Source organism: Vicugna pacos, chromosome 6 (genome assembly GCF_048564905.1).
Source record: "Vicugna pacos chromosome 6, VicPac4, whole genome shotgun sequence".
NCBI classification, from domain to species: Eukaryota; Metazoa; Chordata; class Mammalia; order Artiodactyla; family Camelidae; genus Vicugna; species Vicugna pacos.
Window position 1 is genome coordinate 82,278,809 of NC_132992.1, and position 26,440 is coordinate 82,305,248.

The following is a 26,440-nucleotide window of genomic DNA, read 5'->3' on the forward strand; positions in this document are numbered from 1 at the left end:
GAACACCTTTGGGACCATAAATAATTTTACTCAAACAGTGAAGTAACTGTAGATGCTTGCACAGATGCTGGAAGACATTTTTATCTACTGTAGTAGCAATTATTCTGTAATTATTGTTGACTTGTTTCAAGTTGCTTCATGTTTCTAATGCCTTCAAAAATATCACCAAAAATTCTACTATTCAAAAGCATCCCACAGAAAGAAAAAAGTTAAGGACCACCATCGTAATCATTCCTGAACATAAATTGAGCATCCATGTGTGAATCACTCAGCTTGGAACTATGGAGAAGTAATCCAGGAAAATGCACTCATAGTCTGTGCTCTGAAGAATTTATGTTTGAAAGAGGAAGACAAGATAAAGTCGTAAGTACCTTTAAAAACAAGTGAAAAATATATAAACAAGTGACTTATACATACATATTTTTAACTACTAAATATTATCTCTAAAAAAACTACAAAAGGATTATAGAATAAACATACACTTATCATAAGAGACTTTATTGAATTCCACTGATCATTAACACCTACTACATTGTTTCCTTTCCTTTTCTTTCTTTTCTCTCATTGAAGTATAGTCAGTTTACAATGTTGTGTCAATTGTTAGTGTACAGAATAATGTTTCTGTCATACATATGCATACATGTATTCCTTTTCATATTCTTTTTCATTATCATTTACTGTAAGATATTGAATATAGTTCCCAGTGCTAACATCTACTACATTTAAAAATTGGATGTAGGAAAGATAGGAAACAAAAGTAGATCTACCATGGGTTGTGCAAAAAAGTAAACTTACGGGCAACGTATTTATGAAAAGACAGATCTTAAGGTAATTTTGATTTAGAAGGACATTTTCTGGAGAGGCAAATATAGTCTGGTTGTCAATGGGACAGTTCTAGAAAAAGGAGATATGATAATTGGAGCTAAAAAAAGACAAAGCTGGGACGTAGGAAAGACAGGATAGTAGTAAAATGCCATATATAAAGTTACAGACTTTACTGGGAAAATATTTTAGTCAACAAATGAAACACTATCTGTAAGCAATATCTGTATATTTTGTAATATTTGTTATTATTTTAATCTATGAATCCTATGAGTATTCAATAAATGCTTGATTTACATCTTTTGTAATCCTTTTAAACTAAATATACTTGTAACAAATGTTTCTGAATAGAGTTGCTTATAATTTATTTTGCAATGTAATACCAAATGACTAAATAAATTAATTTAAAATTGCTTCTGAGTGACAACTTGTATCCATTGAATAGGGTGTGGAGAGATAAGTTGCCTGTGCCATTCTATAACCCAATACAAAACATCAGCATATCACGGAGTAGTTCAGGTGTTACTTACTCTCCTATTTGTGATCCCTTCTAGCACATCCTGGTTTGTCTTCAAGAATGTTAAGGCTTTAATATGTAAAATACAAGCACTGTAGGACCTGAACTATACACTGCTTAAACTTTTTTTGTCCAAATCTAATTATAATTATTCCCCCTACCATCAGCAACCCTAACGTGAAATTCTCCGAAGGTTTCCCACTGCTTAAAATAAAGACCAAAATCCTCATCAAGACTAATAGGCCCAGCAGGGTCCTATCTCTCCACCTTTATTTCCCACCCTCTTCCCGCCCACTTGGCCCTCCTGCCATCCTGGTCTTGGTTTCTTCTGGGTCTTAGAACATGCCACATGACCCTGCCAGAGGGACTTTTTATGGGTTTATCCTCAGCTGCTGGGAATGGTCTCCATCTCTAGGCCCTTCATCCGGCTGACTGGTACTCAGCCATCACACTTGAGGCAGTCCTCCCTGAAGAGGTCAATCCTCTGCTTAGATACTTCCCGGCTCTGGTTCTTCTTTCTTAATACTTATCAAAGTTGTACATTTCTATTTCCTTGTATGTTTAGTTAATGTTGGTGTCCCCCACCAGCTATAAGCTTCTTGAGGGCTTTCATGAGAAAGAAGTCAGAGCTGGGAGGTGGAGCAGGAAAATGGAGAGAGGCTCCCTTAGTGGTACAGGCTGCTAAATGAGGATCAGCTGCTTCTTGGGGACGGGCAGAAGACTGCTTACCTCCCTGGACCCACGGACCTCAGACAAAGATCCACTGTTGTAGGGGAAGGGTAGTTACAAATTGTCAGCATGGAGGGAGAGGCAAGAAATCCTCTTGGGCCCAGGAATACAATACAATTACCAACAGCAAGCGGAGATCTGCTACTGCTAGGGGAGGAGCACAAAACTCTGGGCAGAAACAAGACCAGACAGAAATAGGTGGTAGCATTCGGCTGTCACGAGAAGAGGGCAGGAGTGCTAAGAAAGCCCCACTCCCAGGTCCAGGCTCACTGACAGGCTGGACAAAAAGAACCAAGAACATCCTCCTGCCCCCACTACAAGATTATCACGAGTAACAAGCACCAGCGTCTACTGCTGAGTCAAGAGCAAGGACAGAGTGAGAGAGAGACTCCTTTCTGCGGTACAGTCCTGCAGGGACTACTGAGAACAAACGGTGGAGCAGAAGCACTGAGCACAATCCTGAAGCACTGTTGCCGAAATATCGGCCCCTGTCTCTGACGAGCCAAATAACTCAGAGACCGAGTCTTGGAGCTTAAAAGAAAAGAAAAGTTTTATTACTCTGCTGGGCAAAGGGGATTCACAGCAGGCTAGGGCCTTCAAAACATTGACTCCACCTTGGGGATGGCACAGGGTGACTATATAGCCATAGCTCAAACAATAAAAAAATCAGCAGATTCATAAGACTTAGAATGGTGTCATAATGCCTCCAGGTGACCGATGCTATAGAAGCTACCTGTTGTCACTTTTTCGATCTCTTTATCTCATAAGTACAAAAAACTTTCGAAGGAAAAAAAAATTACATACAGAGGAACAAAGATCCTAAAGCTTCTACCCAAAAGAGCTGCCAGAGCTAATAAGTGAGATTAAAAAGTTCGTATAAATAAGACCAATACATTAAAAAAATTTTATTTACTAATGGTTATTGTAATTCAAAAACAGTTTGTTAAACTTTTTTGATTAATAACAGCATTAAAAGCAATGGACAAGCTAATAATCAACTCTGCAGAGGCATAATTTCTCTAAGACTCTACAAAAGTTTTAGTTACTCTAATTTGGGTAACAATAACAAATGATTTAAAGCGATATTTCTCCTTCTAAGGCTTCCAAATCATAAGAAGTCTGTGAAAGTAATAAATCTTTCAAATACAGAAATTCAGTGGTATACTTTCCAGCGTAAGCTAAAATATCAACTTGTTTTGGGCTGGATCTTACCTTGGATACAATGCTTACTTAATTTCAATTAGAAATCCTTGTGCTCTAATTTATAATTTTAACTGTGAAATAATTTCAGACTGATAGAAATGATAAAAAGAATTCCTGTATATTTAAATTTTTATCCATATTCCTGATTCTTTGAATATTAGCATTTATCATATTTCTTTTAGCATTCTCTCTCTGTCTCCAAACACATGTGTGTATGGAAATATGCATATATACATACAGTTATGTACGTACATATGTGTGTATGTATACATGCATATATATATTGTGATGTGTATATGTGTGGAAATCCTTTCAGAGTAATTTGTAGACATAATTCCCCTTTTTGAATGTGTATTTTTTGTTTTAAAAAATGACATTCTTTTATATTAAATTAACAATACATTTTGTTTAATCCATATATCATATTTAAATTTTGCCTATTGTCCTATTAATGGCCTTCATAGGAAAAGTTTTAATATCTGATCTGAGATTTTATCCATAAATTGCATTTAATTTCCATGTCTCTTTTAATGTGGAAAAGTTTTCTGAGTCTTTATCTTCCATCATCTTGACGTTTTGAAAAATACAGATCATTTATTTTGCAGGATGTTACTCAGCTGGATTTATCTGATGTTTCCTCATTACTAGATTCAAGTTATACATTTTTGGCAGTAATACAAAAAGCAGTGTTGTAAGCATCTCAGTTCATCATATCCAGAGGGAAAAGATATCTATTTGTTCCATTACTGGTTACATTAACTTTATTTGTCACTTGGTTAGTGGCACCTGCCTGGTTTCTCCTCTATAAAGTTACAATTAATTAATTATGGGGAATTAATTAAAAAATTTAATATAAATTTTTGATTCATAAATATTGGAAAATAAGTAGAATTAATAATTACACTTTGGCACACAAGGTTTTTCAAGGCATGCTATTCATGAGGAGTTTTTGATGGGTAATGAAAAGATTATAAACTACTGATTTAGAATATCATTATTTTAATCTCTGATTGAGTGATGAAAATGCATGTGACAGTATCTTTAGTCTATTCATGATGTTTATCATATTTTGTAGAGACTTCTCTATGAATGCCCAGAATAAAAATTTCAGCCTTCTAGAAATTAACTTTGTTCAAACGACAATTAACTTTATTATAGCTTGAAAAAAATTTTTGAAATGTCTCAGTGAAGCATTTTGAACATTGGCGCACTTTAAAACAATGCTTGCCTGCAAATTATTCTCCTTACTGAGCTCTTATCCTTTTCTATTAATTTGTAAATATTTTTCAGCTTTATGCTGCTGCTTTTTTAAATTAAAAATATGGAATTCTTCACAAATTTGCATGTCATCCTTGCACAGGGGCCATGCTAGTCTTCTCTGTATTGTTCCAATTTTGGTATATGTGCTGCCAAAGCGAGCACTCTTTTCATTTTTAAAGATCAGATAATACAGAGGACTGTAAATTAAAATTTGGTTATAGAAAGTCAACCATTATAAATATCTGATAATTTATATTCACCTGTATTTCAATAGGGTTCACACAGTGACATTGATAGAGCCACAGGATTCTTAGAAGACTACAGGATAAAAAGGCTCATTTAACTCATTATTCAATGAGTTATTTGAGCTATTTCCTATTCTTTCCTGAGCAAGACTGTGAAAAAAATTAAAATGATAACTTGAACAGTTTTGAAAAGTAATTGAGAGCGTTAGCCTAAAAGTGGAGAAACAGGCAGAAGCTGGAGTAGATGACTAGAAGGAAACATGAAAACTCAATGTTGAAATTAGGTAATAAAATGTTTATATAAGAAAAGCAGTTTTAAAATTATAACATTCCTGCAGGAAGTAACTAATAAATTAAGAAGCCACATATGCAATATAGCCATTTCAAAAAAATAATTGTGAAATATTCCAAAAGGAAGGAATGATTTGGCTAATTAATTATCCTTATCCTCTATGATTTCAAACTATATTACAAAGCTATATTAATTAAAAATATATGCTATTGGCATAAAAACAGACACATAGATCAATGCAACAAAATGAAGAATCCAGAAATAAACCCATGCATATATGGTCAACTAATTTATGACAAAAGGGGCAAGAATGTACAGTGGAGAAAGGACAGTCTCTTCAATACTGGTGTTGGAAAAACTGGACAGCCACGTTCAGAAGAATGAAAGGTAGACCACTGTCTTACACCATACACAAAAATTAACTCAATATGGATTAAAGACTTGAATGCAAGATCTAAAACCATAAAACTCCTAGAAGAAAACATATGTAGTAAGCTACTTGACATCAGCCCTGGTAATCAATTTCTGGATCTGACTCCAAAAGCAAAGGCAACAAAAGGAAACATAAACAACTGGAACTGCATTAAATTAAAAAGCTTCTGCACAGCAAAGGAAGCCATCAACAAAATGAAAAGGCAATCTACTGAATGGGAGAAAATACTAGCAAATTGTATATTATTGTATTGTATAAGGGGTTAATAACCAAATTTATCAAGAATGCATAAAACTCAACAGTGAAAATCAAACAGTGTGATTAAAAAATGGGCAGAGAATTTGAATAGACAGTTTTCCAAAGAATACATACAAATGGCTAACAGGCACATGGAAAGATTCTCAACATCACTAACCATCAGAGACATGCAAAACAAAACCACAGTGAGATATCATCTCACATCTGTTAGAGTGGTTATTATCAAAAAGACATGAGATAACAAGTGTTGGTGAGCATGGAGAGAAAAGGGGACCGTCATGCACTGCTAGTGGTAATGTAAATTGGAAAACAGTAAGGAGTTTCCTCAAAAAATTTAAAACTAAAACGACCATATGATCCAACAATTCCACTTCTGGGTATTTATCTGAAGAAAAGAAAACAAAATACACAGCTAATTAAAAAAGATATATGCACCTCCATGATCATTGTAGCATTATTCACAATAAGCAGGATATGGAAACAAGCAAAGTGTCCACAGATGGATGAAAGGATACAGAAAATTCGATGTATACACTATGGAATACTACTCGGGCATAAAAAAGAATGACATCTTGCCATTTGTGGCAATCTGGATGAACCTTAAAGGAATTATGCTGAATGAAATAAGTCAGATAGAGAAAGACAAATACCATATGATTTCACTTATATGTAGAATCTCAAAAACAAAGCAAAGGAACAAATAACACAAAACAAAAATCATAGATACAGAGAAAAGAATCATGGTTGCCAGTGGAAGTGGGGGTGGGGAGAAGACAAGATGGGTGAAGGGGATCAAGAGGAACAAATTTCTGGTTATAGAATAAATAAGTCATGGAGATGTAATGTACAGCATGGTGACTATAGTCAATAATATTGTAGAGCATACTTGAAAGTTGCCAAGAGAGTAAATCCTAAAAGTTAATTTTGTATTGTCACAGATGGTAACTAGACTTGTGGTGATTATTTCACAACATATACAAATATCTAATCTGAAACAAATATAATGTTATACTTTAATTATACCTCAGTAAAAAAATGTAAAGACAATCCTTATCAAAACAGGCATTAAACAGAATAAACAATTGAATTAAAATAATTCGATGGCATTTGTTGCTCCTAATTTGTTAGGCTTTACATGAACTTGACTTGGGTTCCAGTGAACTTGCAGATGAAAAAGCAGGCCAGCATCACAGAAAGAATTATATTATACTTATTGCTGTTATAGTGTTGTTATTATTTATCAGAGAAGAAGAGTAAAGATTTTTTCTAAGCAATATCACATACAGGGACTGGTAATACACCTAAGTGAAAATCTGTGCCATAGAATGAAAGTCTGAATTGGTTACATATGATCATGGGATGTACCTTCTGGAATAGAGATAATAAACATTAAAAATGCAATGGATTAAGTTTGGATTTCAGAAAAAAATGCCAGAAATCACTTTAAAAAGAATAGTCTACCATACTAGGAAGAGAACACAGGATGATTTTCAACTACATAATTATAAATTGAGGGGTTTGTATCTTTGAAAAAAATGCACCTTTAAGAAAAGTTTAGGAAGTATACTGTTGAATCACTGACACTATCTGATACAATTTTTGAACAATCCTTAATTTTTCTAATAGTTATTGCTTCTTATCTTGTGAAATATTGTTTAGATATGTCATAAAAGAGGTTGAAACAGCATAGTCATTGAGAGTGTCTTATTGTATGTAATAGAGACATAAAATGATTTTAACACTAGTAAAACTAGTTGTCTTCCTTTCATGTCAGTGGCTTAATGTACAATTAGTAAAGTGACAGTAAAATAAAATATATATTACATTTGAACCTTTTCCTAGAAAGCAAGAAATTTAATGACTAGTCATTTCCATTCTTAAATAACTCATACTTCTAATCTTATTTTTCTTTCTAAATTTAGACCTACATGCTTTTCTTTCAAAACCTACAAACATGTATTGTGACTGAATATTAATTTGTTCAGCAAATGTATATTTAGTGTTTATCATGTATCAGGCTCTCTTCTAAATCCTGGGGTCATTATAGTGAATAATACAGACAAAATCCATGACTTCATGGGGCTTACATCCTAGGGCAGAAAAAAAGATAATAAACACATAAATACATGTCTCTCTGAAGAAAAATACAGGAGAATAATGAGATAAGGAATGTGGGCATGAAGTGCTTCTTTATGTGACAGTGTCAGTGAGGCTAGCTTCAGGGATATGTGAGTTGTATGGTTGCAATGGTCCCCGTGCTTAGAAGAGTCCCATGCTTGGTTTGATGTTCCATTGCTGCTGTCTTGAAACTCTTGATAACAAGGGGTCCTGAATTTTCATTTTGCACTGAGTCCTGTAAATTAGGTAGCTAGTCCTGGTGGTTATGGATGACAACTCTAATAAGGTAACATTTCATGTGAGGCATGAGGGAAGGAGGAAGATACTCATGTGGACATCTGGGCAAAGAGCATTCTTGGTAGAGGAAAGAGTAAGTACACATAACCTGAGACGGAACCGAGTTTGATCAATTCAAGGAATCGCATAGTCTTGAGTACCATATGCCAATGTAAAGTGGCATTAGATAAGGTCAGAGAGATGGGTGCATGAGCAAATAGACTGTGTAGGGCTAGTGTAAGAATTCTGGCTTTTAATCTGAGTGAGACAGCCACTACTTGTTGGGGCAACATGGTTGGGGTAGAGTTGGATTCTAGATCTATTTTGGAGGTAGAACCAACAAGATTTGCTGATGAATTTGGATGGATGTGTTAGAGAAAGAGGGGACAAATATATATGTGAGGTTTTCAGCACGGACAACTGGAAGGGTAGATGTGCCATTTTCTGAAACTGGAGAGACATCAGAAAGAACAGATTGAGTACCGCAGGGAAGAAATCAAAGGTTCATTCTGGATGTATCAAGCTTGAGATGGCTGTTTTTCTCAAGTGTAGATGTTCATTGGTTCTTACATATGAGTCTGGAGTACAGGGGAAATGTCTGGGGGGAAAACATAACCAACAAGCAGATGATATTTAAAGCCAGGAGATTGGATCTGGGGATAAATACTGGTACAGAAATGAGATCCACAAACTGAATGCTGAGGTTCTCTGGCTTTTAGGCCTGAATGATCGAAAAAACAATGAAGGACACAGAAATAGCCAGTGAGGAAGTAGAGTCCCAGAAGAAGAGGGTTTAAGGAAGAAAGCATAGTCAAGAGGGTCAAATTCTGCTGAAAGATCAGCTTATGATTGGCCAATGGATTTGGCAAAGTGGAAGAGGGCAGTCAACAATTATTTTTTATTGAACATCTACTGTCGTGGTTGCCAACCCTGACTACACCTTAGAATCACTTAGGGAACTTTCAGAAATTGCTAATGCCAAGGATTCATTTTCAGAGATTCAGACTTAATTGGATTTGAGTGAGGCTTAAGCATTTGAATTGTTTGAAAGCCACCCAGGTAATTCTAATGGACAACCAAAGTTGAGAACCTCAGGTCTAGGTGTATTCAGCAGTGTCTATAGTAGTTAGGGGGAAACACTTAATGTAGTTTTTAAAAAGTGCTAAAACAAAAACCATGTTAAATTTGGGGTATAAAAAATAAATACAGTATAAGGTAGGCCCACAAGTGTACCCTGCAGGAATAAGTAAAACTTAGAGAGTAGAAGTAATTTAAACTGGGTCTAAAATTTGGTAAGTACACAACTTGTAAGGGAGGAAGGAGGACATTACTGGAGTGTGCAAAGCTATTGAAAAGAATGAGGGTGCATGTGGGGTGGAGGTGTAAAGAGTTATATTAACATTTTTATTTTACATTATAAAAGTAATATATAGAGTTTCATTATAAAAATTAAAGAAATACTAAAAGCATACTTTTTTCCCCTAAATGGAAAGCTAAATTCCAAAAGTGAGATCAAAGGGGTTTTGTATTTTAAACTTTAGATTATTTTCTTACAAGGTTGTCGGAATTCCCAATAATCCTACGGTGGATGAAAGGAGCTTTTTCTCCATATTCTTGCCAATAAAATTTTTACCTTTCTGACTTTTCCTAATCTGCTAAATGAAAAGTGTGCTGCTTTAATTTCTCTTTCTCTGATTAATAAGGACGTGGATCAACTCCTCATATGGTTATATTTTATCTGCCATGGGTTTTACAATTTTTTTAAACTTTTTTCTTGATTTGCTTTACAGGAGTTTAAAATGTGTTATGCATTCAAGTAAGTCAGTCTTTTCAATGATGGATTTTGGGTCTTTGTGCCTCTTTGGTAAAGCCTTCTCCTGCTCAAGATTTTTAAAAACAAGTAAATAAATAAAAGCTTCCTAACTTTCCTTCTTTTACTTTTGTCATTTGTTTTAACCAGGAGATCTTTATTTTTGTATACTGGTGAGTTGACTCATTCTTTTCCCCAAACGGAAAGCTAACTGTCCCCTACACAATCTGTTGGAAAGGCTATCTTTTCCTTACTGTTTGAAATACCATGTTCGTCATATGTTAAACTGTCACATGTCTGCAGTCATTTCTAGCTCCTCTATTCTATTCCATTGGTCTATTTGTGAACCTGTTCCAGTACCACCTTGTTTTGATTACTATAGCTTTAGTGTAAGTTTTTGATATCTTGTAAGGCAAATCTGCCCTTATTATCATTCTTCTCAATTTTGGGGGGAAGGCTGTTCTTTCTGATGATTGTCAGATTCAACTATTCTAGTTATTGAAAATACACTGAATTAACAGGGTAATTTGAAGAGAACTGAAACTTATCACTGTATGATCTTTCTATGAAGGAACATATTTATTCATGTTTCTTTTTATACGGCCTTTAGTAAAATTTAGTAGTGTGCTTCACATGGGAGTTAGCTATATCTTGCTAATTTTGTATAAATTGATGTTAGAATTTTAATAATGGGAGAAAAAAAATGAGTATGAAGGTATAAGTGTTCATTAGCTTTGCTGCAATAACAAATGACCCAGACATCTCAGGATTGTTCACATTGCATGTTCACAGTTGTGAGTCATCTGCAGTGCTGTGGCTTGGTTGTCCTTAGCTCCATCTGTCTTCTCATACTAGAACTCAGGCTGAAGAAGCAGAGGGAAAGAGCAAAAGCCAACCATGCAAAGGTTCTTAAAGATTCTGGTAGAACATGGAGTTTATTTTTTCTGCTCATAACCCATTGACCAGAGCAAGGCACATGGCCGACTCCATTGTCTATGGGGACACAAAAGTCACATGGCAATAGGGGCAGATGTTTACTCTTCTCGTAGGGAAGGGATGAATGAATAACTGGGGATAATAATCCAATTTGCTACAGTACTGTAAGGAAAAGGAGTTATGTGTAATGGAATTCAAAGCCCTATTAAATGCTTAAAACTTTGGAACTTCTAGAGTAAAGTGGAAAATTTTTCAGAATATGAGGGAGGGAAGGGGAATGCCAGTAAGTGTAAGTATGAGATTTTCACAAGAAGACAAAAATATGTTCCACCATGCCGTGAAATGTTAACTCTAACCACACCGCCTCTTCTCAGGTGCCAGTGGGGGTTCAGGGATGTGTGGTCAGGATAGAAATGAGAGTAGGCAGTCTGCCGGGCAGAGGATTCTTCTGGATTCCCTCCCTCTTTGTCATTTCTCTCCTAAATCCCTCTAGTAATGACTACCATAAGGGTAGCACTCTGTTACTGATTCTGAGAACAAAGAGAGGGCCAACGCCAGTCATTGAAAAGAGGATGGACTAAAGATGCAGAGGTTCTTGAGATGAGTTTTCTGTTTGGTTTTATGAGAAAGTATAGGTATTATGTTCAATTACATAATCCACTACACTATAAAGTCTCAGTCAAGATGCTAATTAATAGTTGGATCTTTAAACTCAAATGGTGATCCTGGAATTTGTATTATTAAGTATAATATTATAGGAAAGAAAGGCATTTATTTAGCAAAAATTTTTTTGAGCACATAATTATGCACCAAACACTCTTCTAGGCGCTGGGGATGCAGCAAAATGTCTATTCTTGGTGCTTGCGTTCTGGGGAAGAGTGGATAAGGGTAGAGATAGATGGTAAATACGTACATGCATACATATGAAATATATCAGGTAGTCGCAGGTACTGTGAAGAAAAATGTGGCACGGAAATGAGGTGGGAATGGTTTGCAGGGAGGTCCTCTTTAAAAAAGTGACATTTCAGTGGGGAGTTTTATGAAGTGGCAGAGTAAAGTAGGTGGTTATCTGGGGCAAGATCATAGCTGTCAGCAAACAGCAAGCACAAAATTGCCCTGCTAAGTAAGCTCAGTCAAGGACTAGCAAGGAGGCCAGTGTCACTTGAGTGGAATGAGCAAGTCAGAGGAAGTGAGAGACGGTCAGAGAAGTAGCCAAGAGCTGGGATCTGTAGCATCTTTAGAAGCTGGTAGGGAGTTTGGATGGTGGTGTTAGAGCTTCCAGAACTTAGTTTCTTAAAAAAGAGCAGCACTCTAGCTAAACCAAAGATACTTTCTTACTCACTGCTTTCCTGTCATAGACGTATGTAAGCTTCCTTGTGGAGGATCAGAGTAGCAGGCAGGGATGTAAGGATGTAGTGTATATTGCATTTTAAAAACCGGTACCTTTATTCTACATTTTAAATATTCATACCAGGATTCCCTGTATATAAATACCACATGATAGGTAGATTTTGGTTTGATCAAAGTGTCATTATTTTAGTTGAAAAGATCTAAGTCTATTTTTCTTTTTTAAAATAATTTTAAAAGGATCTGCCTGACCCCTTACCAATGAATAGAAATAAGGTACTCTTTCATATCATGTTCAGTTGAATGAGGATGAGATGGAGACAGAAGTGGTTGTCACATAAATAGAATTTATACCAACAGAGTCCTAAGCTTACTTCAACTGTTGAAAATTAATTCATTCTCAGACTTCAGAATCTGATTTTCAGAGTACAATAAGCTTGATGGAAAAAGCCATTGAATGTAATCAGCCTCTCTTCCTGTGCTTAGTTTAAAACTGTTTAGGCTGTCATATGTGATATGAATCAGAGAGACTTGATAACTACTCCTAAGAACAGCTAGATGTTCACCTTAGTGGATGTGTAATTGTTTGTGAAATTCAGACTGAAACAAGGGAATGTTTAATAATTGTATTTTCACATTTTTAAGACCTATGCCAAAATCACAGGTGATGACTTCATTGGAGAGCCACAGGAAAGAAATGGATCTTGGCGGATGGTCAGTAATTTGAGTTAATGTAGCACAGCGCACGTACAGAAATTGAGAAGCATTTTATTTATTTTCAAAGTAGTCACTAGTTTTAGAGTGCTTCTCAGTTTGGAAATTACAATGCCAGTAGCAGAGTAGGAAGGAGACTATTTCCCACCAGGTTAGGAAAAAATTATTGTTCAAGTACTTGCAGTGCTAGTAATACTGGATTGTGACTCACTTTATAGCATGAAATCATTTTTCTATGAATAAAGGCTTACGTAAGTTTGAGGACTTGAGAAAATGTGAATATTTGTAAATAGAGCTACAGTAATGAAAGCTGTGTTATACTCTTATAGATTTGACCTTCATATCAGTGGCCTTGAATAGACAATCCAGAAACAGCATTCATTCTATACTAGAATCTAGCATATAATGAAGGTAGCATTCCAAATCACTGAATCAGAGCACCCAATAAATTACAGAATACAAAATAAATATTTTTTAAAAAGAACTTTCTTGCATAACAGAATTTCCTAGAAAGACAATCATCTGCAACTGGCAAATAATAGAAACTTTGGCTCTGCCTTTCCAATGGTCAAACGTCTTATTCTGTTCATTGCAATGACTATAATTTTATGAACAATATTGAATAATAGTAGTGCTAGCATGTCTTATCCCAGATTTTACTAGGAATGCTTCTAAGGTTGTACCTTTGAGTGCAATTTAAGGTAGGTATACTTTAACCTGCTAAGGAAATATCCTTATATTCCTCGTTTACCAATAACTATAATTTCCTCTCCTGTCCATGAGAGGAGAGAGCTTTTGCTCTAGCCTTTACTTAAAAATTCCTGTAATTTATAATAAACTGCCTGGTGCAGGTTGGTATTCAGAAAATGCCTGATGAATGAATAAGAAATTATTAAGAGGACTCTATTGAGAAGACATGCGAAGTGTCAATAAAATTATCTGAAAAAAATCTAAGATCTTAAGAATAATTTATCCAAGAATATTAGAATTATACCTATAGAAAAGTTGTATTAGAATAAATATATCATTAGTTTAAAGTAAATGAGTTTTCTGATAGTTTGCCCAACAATTAAGGCATCTTTAAAAATTGCAAAATGATCTTTAAACTGGCCACTGTAAAAAATAAAGACCAAAAACCGGTTTGACTGACTTTTACCTTCTTCAAATGAAAAAGAATTGTAAAATGACTTTAGGTAGACTGTCCTTACATAGACTAATCTTCAAAGGCTTTGACATTTTAATGAAAAAATTATACTGCACTAAGTTTTGAAATGGTTAAAATTAGTTTAAATAGATGTCAAAGTGCATATTCAAACATTAAATTATTTATTTCAAAATATGACAGTTTTGCATTTAGCAGAAAAGTATAGTATTTATTGAACTTCATTTAGGTATTCATTCAACAAACATCCCTAATATGCCTATTACTATGTATTATGTGCTGGGCTTTTGGAAAAGGGTTGATTGACCCTTAAAGTCTACTAGGGTAATAGGCATTACAATGTAGCACAGTAAGTTTTATAAGAGGAGTACTGAGAGTATCTTGCAGATAGATCTTTGGAGAATGAGAGTTCAAAGGAGAGTTGAAATTTGGCTTGGATCTATACCAACCAGACAAGAGGCACGGGAGAAGGAGGCAAGGACACTGCAGGTATGGGACGGCATGCACAAAGGCACTAAATCCTGAAAGCACACGGAGTGTAGAGAGAATAGGGAGAAATTCAGTGTGACTAGAATATCCTGCACATTTGAAAAGTAAAGTTGCACATTTGGTTGAGGATGTAGGATCTTGACTCAAATTCTGATTCTGCCACTCACTAGCTGGATGACTTTGAGCAAATAACTAAATCTAAGTCTTGTTTTCCTCTATAAGATGGAGATAATAATAGTACCAGCTTGCAGGGTTAGTAGGAAGATTTGAGAGCAAGTATAGAACCTAATGTTGTGTCTAACCCACCTAGAGTAAGAGCTCAATAAATGTCAGTCATCATTATATTGGTATATAAATAAATCTGTTAGTGACTCCTTCTTTAAGTAATAACAAGTAGTGAGTTGTTTATATATTGCTGAGAATTATTCATCTTATAGCTTTTTTTTAACTTAAAAAGCAGAATAAATCCCATACTAGTGTTAATAATGAGCTCACTTTTCCATACAGAGCCCAAGAGTATAAAAGCACCATTTTTTCCTGAGCAGAAAGACTGTAAACCTGTTACTTCAGATTGTATCCATTTTAGAGAAAAATTTCTACCCCAGAATCAGTGGTTTATGCAACTGCCAGTCACAGAATTCTATAGCTTTAAAATTCAGAGAGAACATCTATTATATGGTAAACAGCCGTAAAATATAACACTTCTATTAATTCACACATATGCATGTGACTTTGCCAGTATTTTAAAATCATTTGTATGAGTGACTGTCCCTTGAAACAGCTGTATTTATATGTCTATTTCTCTAGGTCTGTCTCTTGCTTCAGCCTACTGCATTTAGATTTCTGTGCCTTTCTCTGACAAACATTGTAAATGGATGACTAATGGCCAAATCCAGTGTTTGGGTTTTTTTTTTAGTTTTTGGTTTCCATCATCTCTCTTCAGAATTTAACATGGTTGAACTGCCTCTGCTTTTTTGAAATTCTCTCTGTACTTTGGCTTCAAGAAGCTACACTCAGCTGGTTTTCTCACGTCTGCTTTCTTATTACATCTCTGACCGTTTCTTCTTGGCATGTTTTATCTTTCCTCTTTTCAGTACCTGCTCCTAAATGTTGGAGGCCTGCAGGGCTCTGCCTTTGGCGCTCCTATAATTCTCTTCATTGCCTTCCATGAGCAGATGTATAGTTATATGAGTCTCAAATTTTATCTCTATCCCTGACCTCTTTCTATGACATGTATCTGTCTCCGGTTATGAACAGAACATCTCCATCTGGTTGTCCCAGAGATACTTAAAATCATTACGCCCCATTTTAGTTAATCTCTTTTTTTCTCAACTTATTCTTTCTCCTTCATTCTGATCTTTGTGACTGCCTCTGCCTCTGTCCCAAGTTGGAAACCTGTGAGCTAGCCTAGATTTCTCTCTTTCCTTAGCCAAATGTCCTCCACGTATCAATCAAGTGTCCAAGTCCTATGGATTCTGCTTCTTTAACATTTTTTGGCCTCTTCTGTCCATTCTCATTGCTCCTAGCTTCTCACACTTTGACTCTTGCAGTAGTATCTGAAGTGATCTCCCAAGCTTCACTCTTAGTCAGTCAAGTTTTCATTCCCTGGTAAAACTTCCCTGGTGACTTTTTATTGAATATGCAAACTTCACTGCATCATGTTTCACATTCAGCCTACCTTTGCTTCTTCTTTCCTTCCACACTCCTTTCCTGGTCACATGGTTTCATACTTTGGTGAAGCTCTTCCTGAGCTGCTGACTGCAGAGCCTTTACCAACCATGTGTGCAGAAGTAGAATTGCCCAGTTCTGCGCCTTCACTTGGGCCCATTCCCCTGGTAGGTTTTATTGAACTCATTTGTTCACATATAATATCCACTCTGTATCCCTGGCATCTCACAGTCCACATTTAAGACCGTTTTTTTTGCATCAATATCAATAACAATAGATATTTATTAAGCACTTCCTCAAGGAACTGGGAAAATGAGAACTACCTTCAGTGTCAGTGTCTTTGGTATTGTCTCAAAGTGCTCTATCTCTAGCACGGAATAAATCTTGTCTGACTGAAAATTGAGGTGACCCCTAGTTGCATACATTCTTGGTCTCCACCCCAATGTGTTTGTATGTTCTTTGAAAAGACAATGTAATTATGCCTTACCTGAATTAAATTGATTTGATCTCTACAACCATCTCATAAAATAGTTACTATCAGCATCATCATTGTCATCATAGTCGTCATCATTATCAACATCATCATTCACATTTTATACCTAATGGGGAAGTGCTATGGAGGCCTCTAAGTATACAATGTGTCAGGCTATCCCAGAGATCCTGGAAGTGAAATACTCATAAACCAAATTAAGATGCTAAATCAACTTAAAACATACAGTGAGAAGCAGGGAGAAAGAGCTTAGATAGGTTATGACATTTAGTGCAAGCAGGTAGAAAGACCACACTACCTGTAGGTCACTCAAGGTTCCTATATCCTGACTCTCCCTTTGCCTTATCTGCCTCCATTACTGATGGTGTGGTTATAAGGACCAAAGTTGAGGACAGGGAAGAGAGTTCATGGATGGAAGTTTCATGGTCTCAATATGCTTGTTCTACTGGAGAGATGAAAAGGCAGGTATGATAGCAGGACTATTTACAATAGCCGAGACATGGAAACAGCCTTAATGTCCATCAACAGATGACTGGATAAAGAAGATGTGATCTATTTATACAATGGAATACTATTCAGCCATAAAAACCGACAACATAATGCCATTTGCAGCAACATGGATGTTCCTAGAGAATGTCATTCTAAGTGAAGTAAGCCAGAAAGAGAAAAATACCGTATGAGATTGCTCATATGTGGAATCTAAAAAAATAAAAAAAATTTAAAAACTCCACAAAACTTAAATATAAAACAGAAGCAGACTCACAGACATAGAATACAAACTTGTGGTTGCCAAGGTGAGGGGGTGGGAAGGGATAGACTGGGAGTTCAAAATTTGTAGACACTGACAGGCATATGTAGAATAGATAAACAAGATTATACTGTACAGCACAGGGAAATATATACAAGATCTTGTGATAGCTCACAGAGAAAAAAAATGTGACAATGAATGTATGTTCATGTATAACTGAAAAATTGTGCCTCTACACTGGAATTTGACACAACATTGTAAAATGACTATAACTCAATAAAAAATGTTTTTAAAAAAAAAGAAAGAAAAGGCAAGTATGCATGGCCTTAGCTATTGCTCAGTGATAACTTGGTGAGCAGCAGTTCATGCTTTAAGCACGGCACAAGTGGGCTAGAGTGGGTGATCCCAATGGACGGCTGATTTGAAGTAGATAAGGTGATCCGTGCTTTATGTATATTTAAGATGTATTTTGCTTTCCAGCTCTTTCTGTCCACAAGTTAATACTCTCATTTGTTTCATCAATTTCATCTACATACAACACATAAATATCTATTTATTCTATGTTTAACATGTCCTATAGGTTAAAGATGTACTTATTATCTACACTTAAGATTTCTTATGAGTTTCATCCATCCCATTTGTTTTCTTATTCTTTAAAGCAGAATCCAAAATTCTTAATGCATACAGCAAATACATTTCATTAAGGGTGAAGCACATTTATGAGGCATAGGGCCATTAAACCATTTGCCTAAAATTCTCACATTTAGTGCATGACAGAGACAGGGGTTCTAATTTAGTAAGTCTAGCTCCAGAGCCTACTTTTTAATCATCATCCTATATTGATTCCCTATTTGCCTGAGAAAACACAGCTACCAAGTTCGACCTCAGGTTTGATGCTTTTTCCAGTACAACTCTTCACATACAAGTACCTTTGGGGGCAGATCTGTCTTTTTCTTTTTTGAGTTCATATCACGAAGCATAGGGCCTGAACAAATACCTGTTGATCAAGAGAAAATCCCATTTTAAACTTCTGCTTTTGTTTTGGGTTAAGTTTAAATGCTTAAGTGATTCCACTTTAACATTTAAAAAATTTAACATTTTGCATTTAAAGTTATACTGTCTTCAGTATTTGATTTTAAATGAAATTAACCTAAAGAGGTATCCAGTTGCTAGAGAGCAAAAGATAAGGACACATGAACTGAGATCTAGCTCTGATTGTGAAACTGACTCTTTCAAAGAGATTAAGTTGTTTCTCTTCGCTTCATTTTCTCCAGTAGGAAAATGGCCCTAGCAATTCTAATTTATCTCCCCTTCACCAGGAACTGTTGCATCTACTATTCTTTCTATATTAGCATGTCATTAAGCAATGGCTTCTGCATTATGGATTAGAAATTACTAAAAATGTAACAAAATATGTCTATATATTCATAAAATTAACTATACTCAATTTACAAAATTAAAAAAACAAAATTTTATAACCTTTTAAAGGCATATTATGTGCTACATTTGCTCATGCTTAAAATCTGGCAATTTGTTAAACATTCTACAATTTTTCTCATCCATTTGACTTTTCTGAAAGAAAAAAGTTAACAGCCTTCTGAAAGGCGCTAAGATGAATTATATGCTCTCTCTCTCTCTATATATATATCCTGCTTACGAAAGTCTTTTTCTATCTAAGAAGTTGGCAATAATCATAATGTATACAAAACCATTTAGAGCTCAACACAATGGTTGTTCAAACTTAGCTGCCAATTAGAATTACATGGGAAACTTAAAAGAATACTGATGCCTCAGCCCTTCATCAAACCATTTAAGTCAGAATCTCTAGGAAAGGAATGTGGGCACCTGTGTTTTTAAAAGCTCCCCAGACATTCACTCTTCAAAACTGTCAAGTCATCATAAACAAGGAAAGTCTGAGAAACTATCACCGACCAGAGCACGCAAAGGAGACAGGATGACTAAATGTAAAATGATATCCAGAGTGGGATCCTGGAATAGAAAAAGGATGTTAGGGAAAAACTACTGAAATCTGAATATATTGTGGAGTTAGTGATATACTAATATAGGTTCTTTCGTTGTAGCGTATGTGCCTTGTAATGTTGTTAACAATGAAGGAAACTGGGTGAAGAGTACATGGAAACTCTCTGAATTGTCTTTGTAACTTTTCTGTAAATTTAAATATATTATAAAATAGTTTATTTAAAAAAATCTGTCTAATATGGAGCCAGGGTGAGAATCACTTACATAGGAACCACTTACATTGTACCAGAAAACAAAAAGACCCTTTGAAATATTGAGCTCAACTGCCAATTCCAGCATATATTGTCCTAAAAACCTGACCCCTAGAAACAATGGGCTGCTGCATTAGAACTGATTACATTTCTAGAGGCACCTCCAGGGAAACACATGGACTAACTGCAATAAACATAACTGGGATAATCACAATCCTGATAATTAGTTGCTTTCAAGATACAAAAATTCAAGAAAGACTTCTTACTAAAAGAAAAAAAAACTACTCACAATCCATTTCTTACTGTAGAAAGGTAGGTTTTATTTTGATATATGTGAAAGATATATATATATATTTATATATATTCAATATAATGTCTGCATTATGGTATCCTAGTGGTTTGAGAACACTACTAGTGGTTTATCTTTGCTAAGAGCTGTTGTCAGTTCATTTCTTATCTCTAAAGGAGATTTAGACCTGATCAGAATGTTCTTCAATACTAAGTTAACTTTTCCTCTTCATCCTCTCCCACTGAGGTAGGAAGAAGGCAAGGAAAAACGAACCCCTAGTCCTCTATAATGAAGTCTACCTGGATTTAGCTTGGTCACACTTCTCTTTTCCTAGCCATTAAAGGTATTTGTCTCTGTGTAAATTTCTAGAGGGAAGTCAGGATTGTACCAAAGAAATCACTCTGCACAAGTAAACACCTGACAGATAAAAAGGGCTTGGAGATGATGTTTCTAAAAACTCCTTTAAAAATTTTTTTGTACATTATTTTGTTTGGTAAAAATGTCACCGGTTTATAACCCAGAACCCCTAGGCATCGTCGAATTAACGAACGGTGTTAACAGTTTGTAGACATCCAGATTACAGTCCAGCTCCCTACCTCCACGTGACACTAGGTAAATAACTTCTCTGAGGTAATCTCAGTTTCTCATCTGTAAAATAGATGGATTTTACTAAGCAATCTTCAATGCACCTTTCAATTAGGACGCTGAGATTCAGTGAGGACTTCGAGAAACAGACTAGAGAGTTTTACAATTTAGGACTTTGGGTCTGGTGGGCAGGATGGTATTGAAGAAACTGTTCTCATGTTTGTATTTCTAGAGTCGGAGGGGCAAACGATAGGGGTAAGAATGCCTGAAGGGAGAGTATGACAGTGACCTATTGGAGGGTCAGCTCCCGGGACTTTTCTAGGACTGGCAGAGTAAGCAGGGCGTTTAGTTGCTAGGTAACTATTCCTCCTCCGGGTGGGTGGAGGACCCCAGTTGAAGGTGTCTAAGTCACTGCCTCTCAATTTAGCCACGATGCCTTCTTCTCGAAATTAATTAAATATGTAGCCTTTAAAAGTATACACTAAAAAAAAAAAGCCACGGTTTGGCAAGCCCTATTGTTGAGTTCTGCTCGCGGTGGGTTTTCTTCTTCTTTTCTCAGGCGCAATGCGGGGCGCCTCTCTGGAAAGGCCCTTGCCGCCCTGCGTTGCCGGGCAGAGCTGGACGCCGCCTGCTTGCCTCCCCCGCCCTGCCTGGGCCCGGCCCTGGTCCTTCGCGGCCGGCCCTCGGCAGCCATGGCCCCGGAGATGGAGCCTCTGCTCCTGGCCTGGAGCTATTTTAGGCGCAGGAAGTTCCAGCTCTGCGCCGATCTGTGCACGCAGATGCTGGAGAAGTCCCCATATGACCAGGTACGGGCCGGACCCCGTCAGCCTTGTGGATCCCGCCAAGACTGAGAGGCTCTGGGGGGGTCCCCAGGTCCCCGGGAGGGGGCTTCAGGGAGGAAGGTCCAGGGCGAGATTGACCGTGTGGTCAGCCCAGACACCTGGAGCGAGACTCCCCCCTCCCCCAGCCATGACTGGCGGGTCCATTCCCGCGGCGTCCCTGAGACCCTCTGGGACCCACGAGTGCTGTGCCCTGAGTGCCTCCTCCTCCAACTTCAACAGTCCCTTTTCTTTAAATGTCCCTTAAAGGAGCACTTTGGTGAGGAACTTTGTCCATTTATACTTGCATATGGATGGGCTCTTAAGCTCGCTGCATGTGCGTTGTTAATTTCTAAAACAATTGTGTATAAACATAAATATCTGTAACTTCCACCCATCCCTGTTCAAATAGCTTTGTTTTTTTCTTTCGGATCAAACTTCGGATCCTTCCATTTCATCATAAGACTGTCGTCCAAAAGTGGGGAGCCTTGGATTCTAGGTCTTGAGTGCAACTTGAGGCAAATAATTCAAGTTAGAGAGATGAGAATCCAGGAGAGGAAAAGATACATTTATTATCAGGAGGGAGGGATGGGGAAAAAAGTACCCCCAAAGAAGGAGTGATGGCATTGATTATAGTAGTTGTTTTAGGTTCTCTTAAATCAAGTATAATATTAAACAAAGGAGTGGAAAAGATCTCATGCTATGTGTATAAAGTTACGACTGTGGTGGGCAGGTAGTTCCTGGAAGAGGCAGAAGAAGGAGGAAAAGGGAGAAGAGGAGCAGAGCTGTGATAGTTTGTTAATACTTCTAGTAAATGCAGAATGTACTTTTGAAGTTTCACTTTCCCAGCTTTTTCTCTAGCGGTGTTGCCTTGGAGATGTTAGAAAAAAAAGGAAAATTGAGGGGAGTTACATAAACAGAGGTGTGAAAACGGTTACTGGGTTCTGCCTTAGCTCCCAGCAAATGGATGGAGGATAACTTGTAAAGGTGAATATTTTGGCCTTTAGATAGATAGTACATCTCCCGTAGAACAATCTTTGTTAGGTTCTGTCTGTGTTAGTTCATATTCATTAACAGGACTGCATTTCTGTAGACAAGTGTTTTTCCAAGTGTGTTTCTTGGCACAGTAGTACACAAATGCTGCTGTAAAACAAAACAAAACATCAAATATATTTGGGAACCATGACAAAATATTGACCTCTTTACAGCTGTACAAGCCAAGTTTGATACAAACCAGTGATGGACCAGACATTGTTCTGTTTTTCCGTTGAATTAGGGTAGTTTCCATTTTGTTTTCCACAGAACAATAGTCCCAAGAGTTCTCAGTAGGGAATACACATTTGCGAAATGTGTATTCCCTACCTAGAGATTCAAGATGCATAGTAAAAGCTCTGAGAAGTTTTGTAGAAAGAAGCTTAATTTTGCCTAACTTTGATGAATAGTTCTGAAACTTCTTTGATCTCTGATTCCTTTTTTGGCAGTGGGCAAAGGTCAGATATCTTTGTTGTTATCACCCTAAGGAGATGTCACATTGGGAAATGTGTTACAGGCAAACCAGCAGTGTTCTTATTAATGGTTAAGACCTTATAATCTTAATGGCATAGTCATAGTGATAATCCAGGGACCTTTAATTGAGTGCTTACTACTTGCCAGGCATAAATTCTATGTATTCTTTGCCTACAACAATCTTGCAAAGTAGGTAACAAAAATAATAGTTTATTGAGTATCTACTCTGTGTTACACTTGGTTCAGAGGGTTTTATGTGTTATCTCATTTAATCCTCAGCTATTTTAGGAAGTCGATACGATTTCCTCCATTTTGCAAGACTGAGTGCACTGAGGCACAGGGTGAAGTAATTTGTCCTAAGTTACAAAGCTGGTAAACCCATTCCCTTTGTCTATACTGTGTCGCTTCTTTGGTGCTTAGGTAGCCTAATTTTTCAGAACTCTGTGTTTCCGAACTTTTCCCAGTATGTTTTCCCATCTACTGTGCCTTTTTCAAAGTTTTAGCTGAATGGTTAAGAACTTGACATATCTGTGTACTTGGATCAAAGGCTCTGAGAAGTCTTGAAGGAAGGAAACCAGCCTAACTTTGAGTAAGACAGTATTCTGAAACTTATTTGACCCTTGACTGCTTCCTTTTTTAGGGGACAGAGGTGCATACTTATCCTTTGGGAAGTGCATAGGCAAAGCAGCAGTGCTTTATTAATGGTTAAGAAGGGTCTGTGGTTAAGAGGAGATCTTGACTCCTTTCCTTGTACCTGGGAAGACTAGGATGAACAAATTAAGTACTTGATTAAAAATTTCCCAAATTAGCAGCTAAATAAGGTAAGAAGTTGCATCTTTTATTTAGCCTCTTTCACAGTTTCCTTTAGGCCTTGCTGGCCCTCTTGGAAGATTAAGACTTGTTACAAGGTATGTGTGTTTAGTGGATCTGATTTTGGTAATGCTACTGAAGGAAAAAAGACAGGCTCATACTGGGAAATACTGCTGCTGTCACTGGTTAACCACTGACGTGGTTAAGATCATTATGGCAATAGCTCCTGTTATGTCCTGGTCTATTCTACCATCCTGTTTGTTGTGGATTTGAAATAATACTTCATGATGTGATACATAATTAATTTTAATATCCTAGATATTTTAAATGTTATTTTTTGTTACTGTTTTATTATTATAAGCAGGGCTTGATATGTTCAGCTCCTACAAATATCAGCGAAGGCCTAGGAGAATCTGTACCAGATCTGGAAGAAATTTATGATATTCTTTTCCTTTCTAATTCTTTTTGTTTGTTATGCTGGGGTAGTTTATTTGAAGAGGAACTATTTATATTGTCAGAATGATGAGTAACACTTGACCAGAAACAGAAGTTTTAACTTGATGTTACTTTACCAAAATAGCCTTTGCATGCCTGGATAGGGCTTCTGAAAAGTTCACAAGTTTACTCCTGTTATTCTTTGATCCAACCTTCAAACATTGTGCTTTTTCACTGTGTGCTTTTCTTAGCACCAATTTGTATATTTTGTGCCCAATTGTTATTTCATTTTGGAAATATTTTCCAGTATGATTTCCCCAAGCTTAAAGAAATCTTGCCTTTTCCTTAATTAATTAAAAAGAATTTAAATATTTATATTAGAGGGTGGATGTATGTAATGAAGATCTTTAGGAAGCTTAAGGAAGTTCCTTTGAATAAGAGCTTGAAAATTTTCTTTCTTTGTCTTAGAATGTGAGTCCAGGACAGCAGATCTGTGGAATGGCACAGAATCTGGTACCCAGGATCTTTCCTTATGTATTGGCTGAATGAGTGTGTCGACTGCATATGCGTTTGGATGATGTTTTTTATGTGTGCCAACTTCCCCTCTGTTTATGAAGATCACCCTAGTTGATCACCTGATGCTTTTTGCCTCTCCCTGCCCCCCCATCCTTAATTCATAGCACCATAGGGTCTTAAATGTATTCATCTTTTCAAATAAATGTAATTGCATTATGGACATTCTTAATTCTTTTTTTGTTTCGAGGGTCAGTTTCTTTTAAATCAGTTGAGCAAGTTCTTCCTGGATTTGCTCCAGGAGAGTGTTTCTGATAGTAATTATCATCATTGGCATTTTTTAGGATGCTCTTCTTGTTTTAGTTAAATGGAGAGACTAAGTAATCTATGGAAAGCTAACAGAAATATGATCAGAGCAGAAGCAGATGGTCCTCAGCCCCACAGTTAGCTTGTTTATCTTCATGGGCCCCTTTAACCTCAAGAGCTGTTTTTTGAGGCTTTTACTAATTTAGAGTATTTTCCCTCTGCAGCCCCTTAAATTACCATTCCTGTGCCACTAAACTGATTTTAGTACAAATGAGCAACTTTGAAGCAGTGTCTGGACACCTGGAAGAGAAAGGAAATTAAAGTATTTTCTTCTGAGTGCCTAACGGATTCAATTTTGCTCTTGCTTTTTTTTTCCCCCCAGAACAAAAATAGCTTTTGTTTTTTATGTTAATTTTCACTTTTGATTTTGTTTATTTATTTTTTTTCCAGATGAGGAAAACCTCTCTAAAGTGATTTGTTATTTGCTAATCTTTTGATAGGCTGGTCCAGGGAGCTTCAAAAAGATAACATTTCAGTAGTCATATGTTAGTCTCTTGGAATGAAGCCTACCTCTAAGCTATTTCTTCTACATTTTGTCCTCCTTTAAGAGATACCATTTTGGTATTGTTCATCAAAAATATTTAATTAGTGCCTTGTACTTTCTGTTAGGACACGTGGATTTTATTTAGTTTTGATACTTGCCAAAGCAAAGTAGTCACGTTGGCTAGAGAGCTATGATACACTATGACTAGCATGTTTCTTTAGAGTAAAACATTTTTATCTGGATACAGAAGGACTGAAGGGTAGATCGAAGATTTACATAGTGTTTAGTAATGAGGAAGGGTTCCTGAAACAGATGGATTCTGAACTGCTTTTCCCAGGTGCAGAATGGTGAGAAACAGAGGGCAGGGTCTGTAAGCCTGAAAGACATTAAGATTCTGATCAGTTAAGAATAAAGGATAACCGATTAATTTATCTTCGTTTCCCTGTTTGACAAAATACTGTAAGAGTAAACAATTCATAGAGAAGCATTGTCCTTTTTCAAAGTGTTCTCTAAATTGTGACCGATAAAAGTGGTTTAAGTTATAACATACAAAAAAGTGAAATGCAAAATGGCCTTCCACACAGCCGTGTGACCTAGAGGGGATGCTTGCTTTTACGGCTCATGTCGGTCATCCTGATTAGTTGCTTAATCTGATTACTGTTCTTTGTGTTCCATATGTCAGATTCGTGGCTTTAAAACTAGCCTTGATTTTTTAGCTCCAGTATAATTAAACAGTTCATAAAACAGAGGTTTTTCAGGTAATGGTTTTTTTTTTTTAAAGATAATACTTTTCTAAATGAGGGGAGATTTTTAAATGATTAAATTTAAAAATCAATGATTCTGGGAGTGGGGAGGTTTAGCTGTTCATCAGAATGGGGGTAGTTCA

At 36.4% G+C, this 26,440-nt stretch overlaps 1 protein-coding gene, 1 long non-coding RNA gene and 1 other non-coding gene across 6 annotated transcripts in view; 1 reads left to right on the top strand and 2 right to left on the bottom strand.

Moving 5' to 3' along the window:
• Positions 1-75: 75 nt before the first annotated feature.
• LOC140696993 (uncharacterized) lies at positions 76-20,927 on the bottom strand. Its single transcript, XR_012073791.1, has 3 exons — positions 20,634-20,927; positions 18,447-18,514; positions 76-371 (listed from the first exon to the last, which is right to left on the bottom strand). It is a non-coding gene; the product is annotated as an uncharacterized lncRNA (long non-coding RNA).
• Positions 4,587-4,693, bottom strand: LOC140697222 (U6 spliceosomal RNA). Its single transcript, XR_012074082.1, has one exon. It is a non-coding gene; the product is annotated as a U6 spliceosomal RNA (small nuclear RNA).
• Positions 20,928-21,181: 254 nt separating the features above from the next.
• TTC8 (tetratricopeptide repeat domain 8) overlaps positions 21,182-26,440 on the top strand; it is a 46,153-nt gene continuing 40,894 nt past the window's right edge. For 2 of the 4 annotated variants that reach the window (XM_006208184.4, XM_072963561.1), the window contains exon 1: positions 21,182-21,428. In XM_006208184.4, coding sequence (XP_006208246.1) covers positions 21,315-21,428 — 114 coding nt within the window. In that variant the 5' untranslated portion in view covers positions 21,182-21,314. The remainder of the gene's footprint in view (positions 21,429-26,440) is intronic. The other 2 variants (XM_072963563.1, XM_072963562.1) reach the window with 2 other exon arrangements.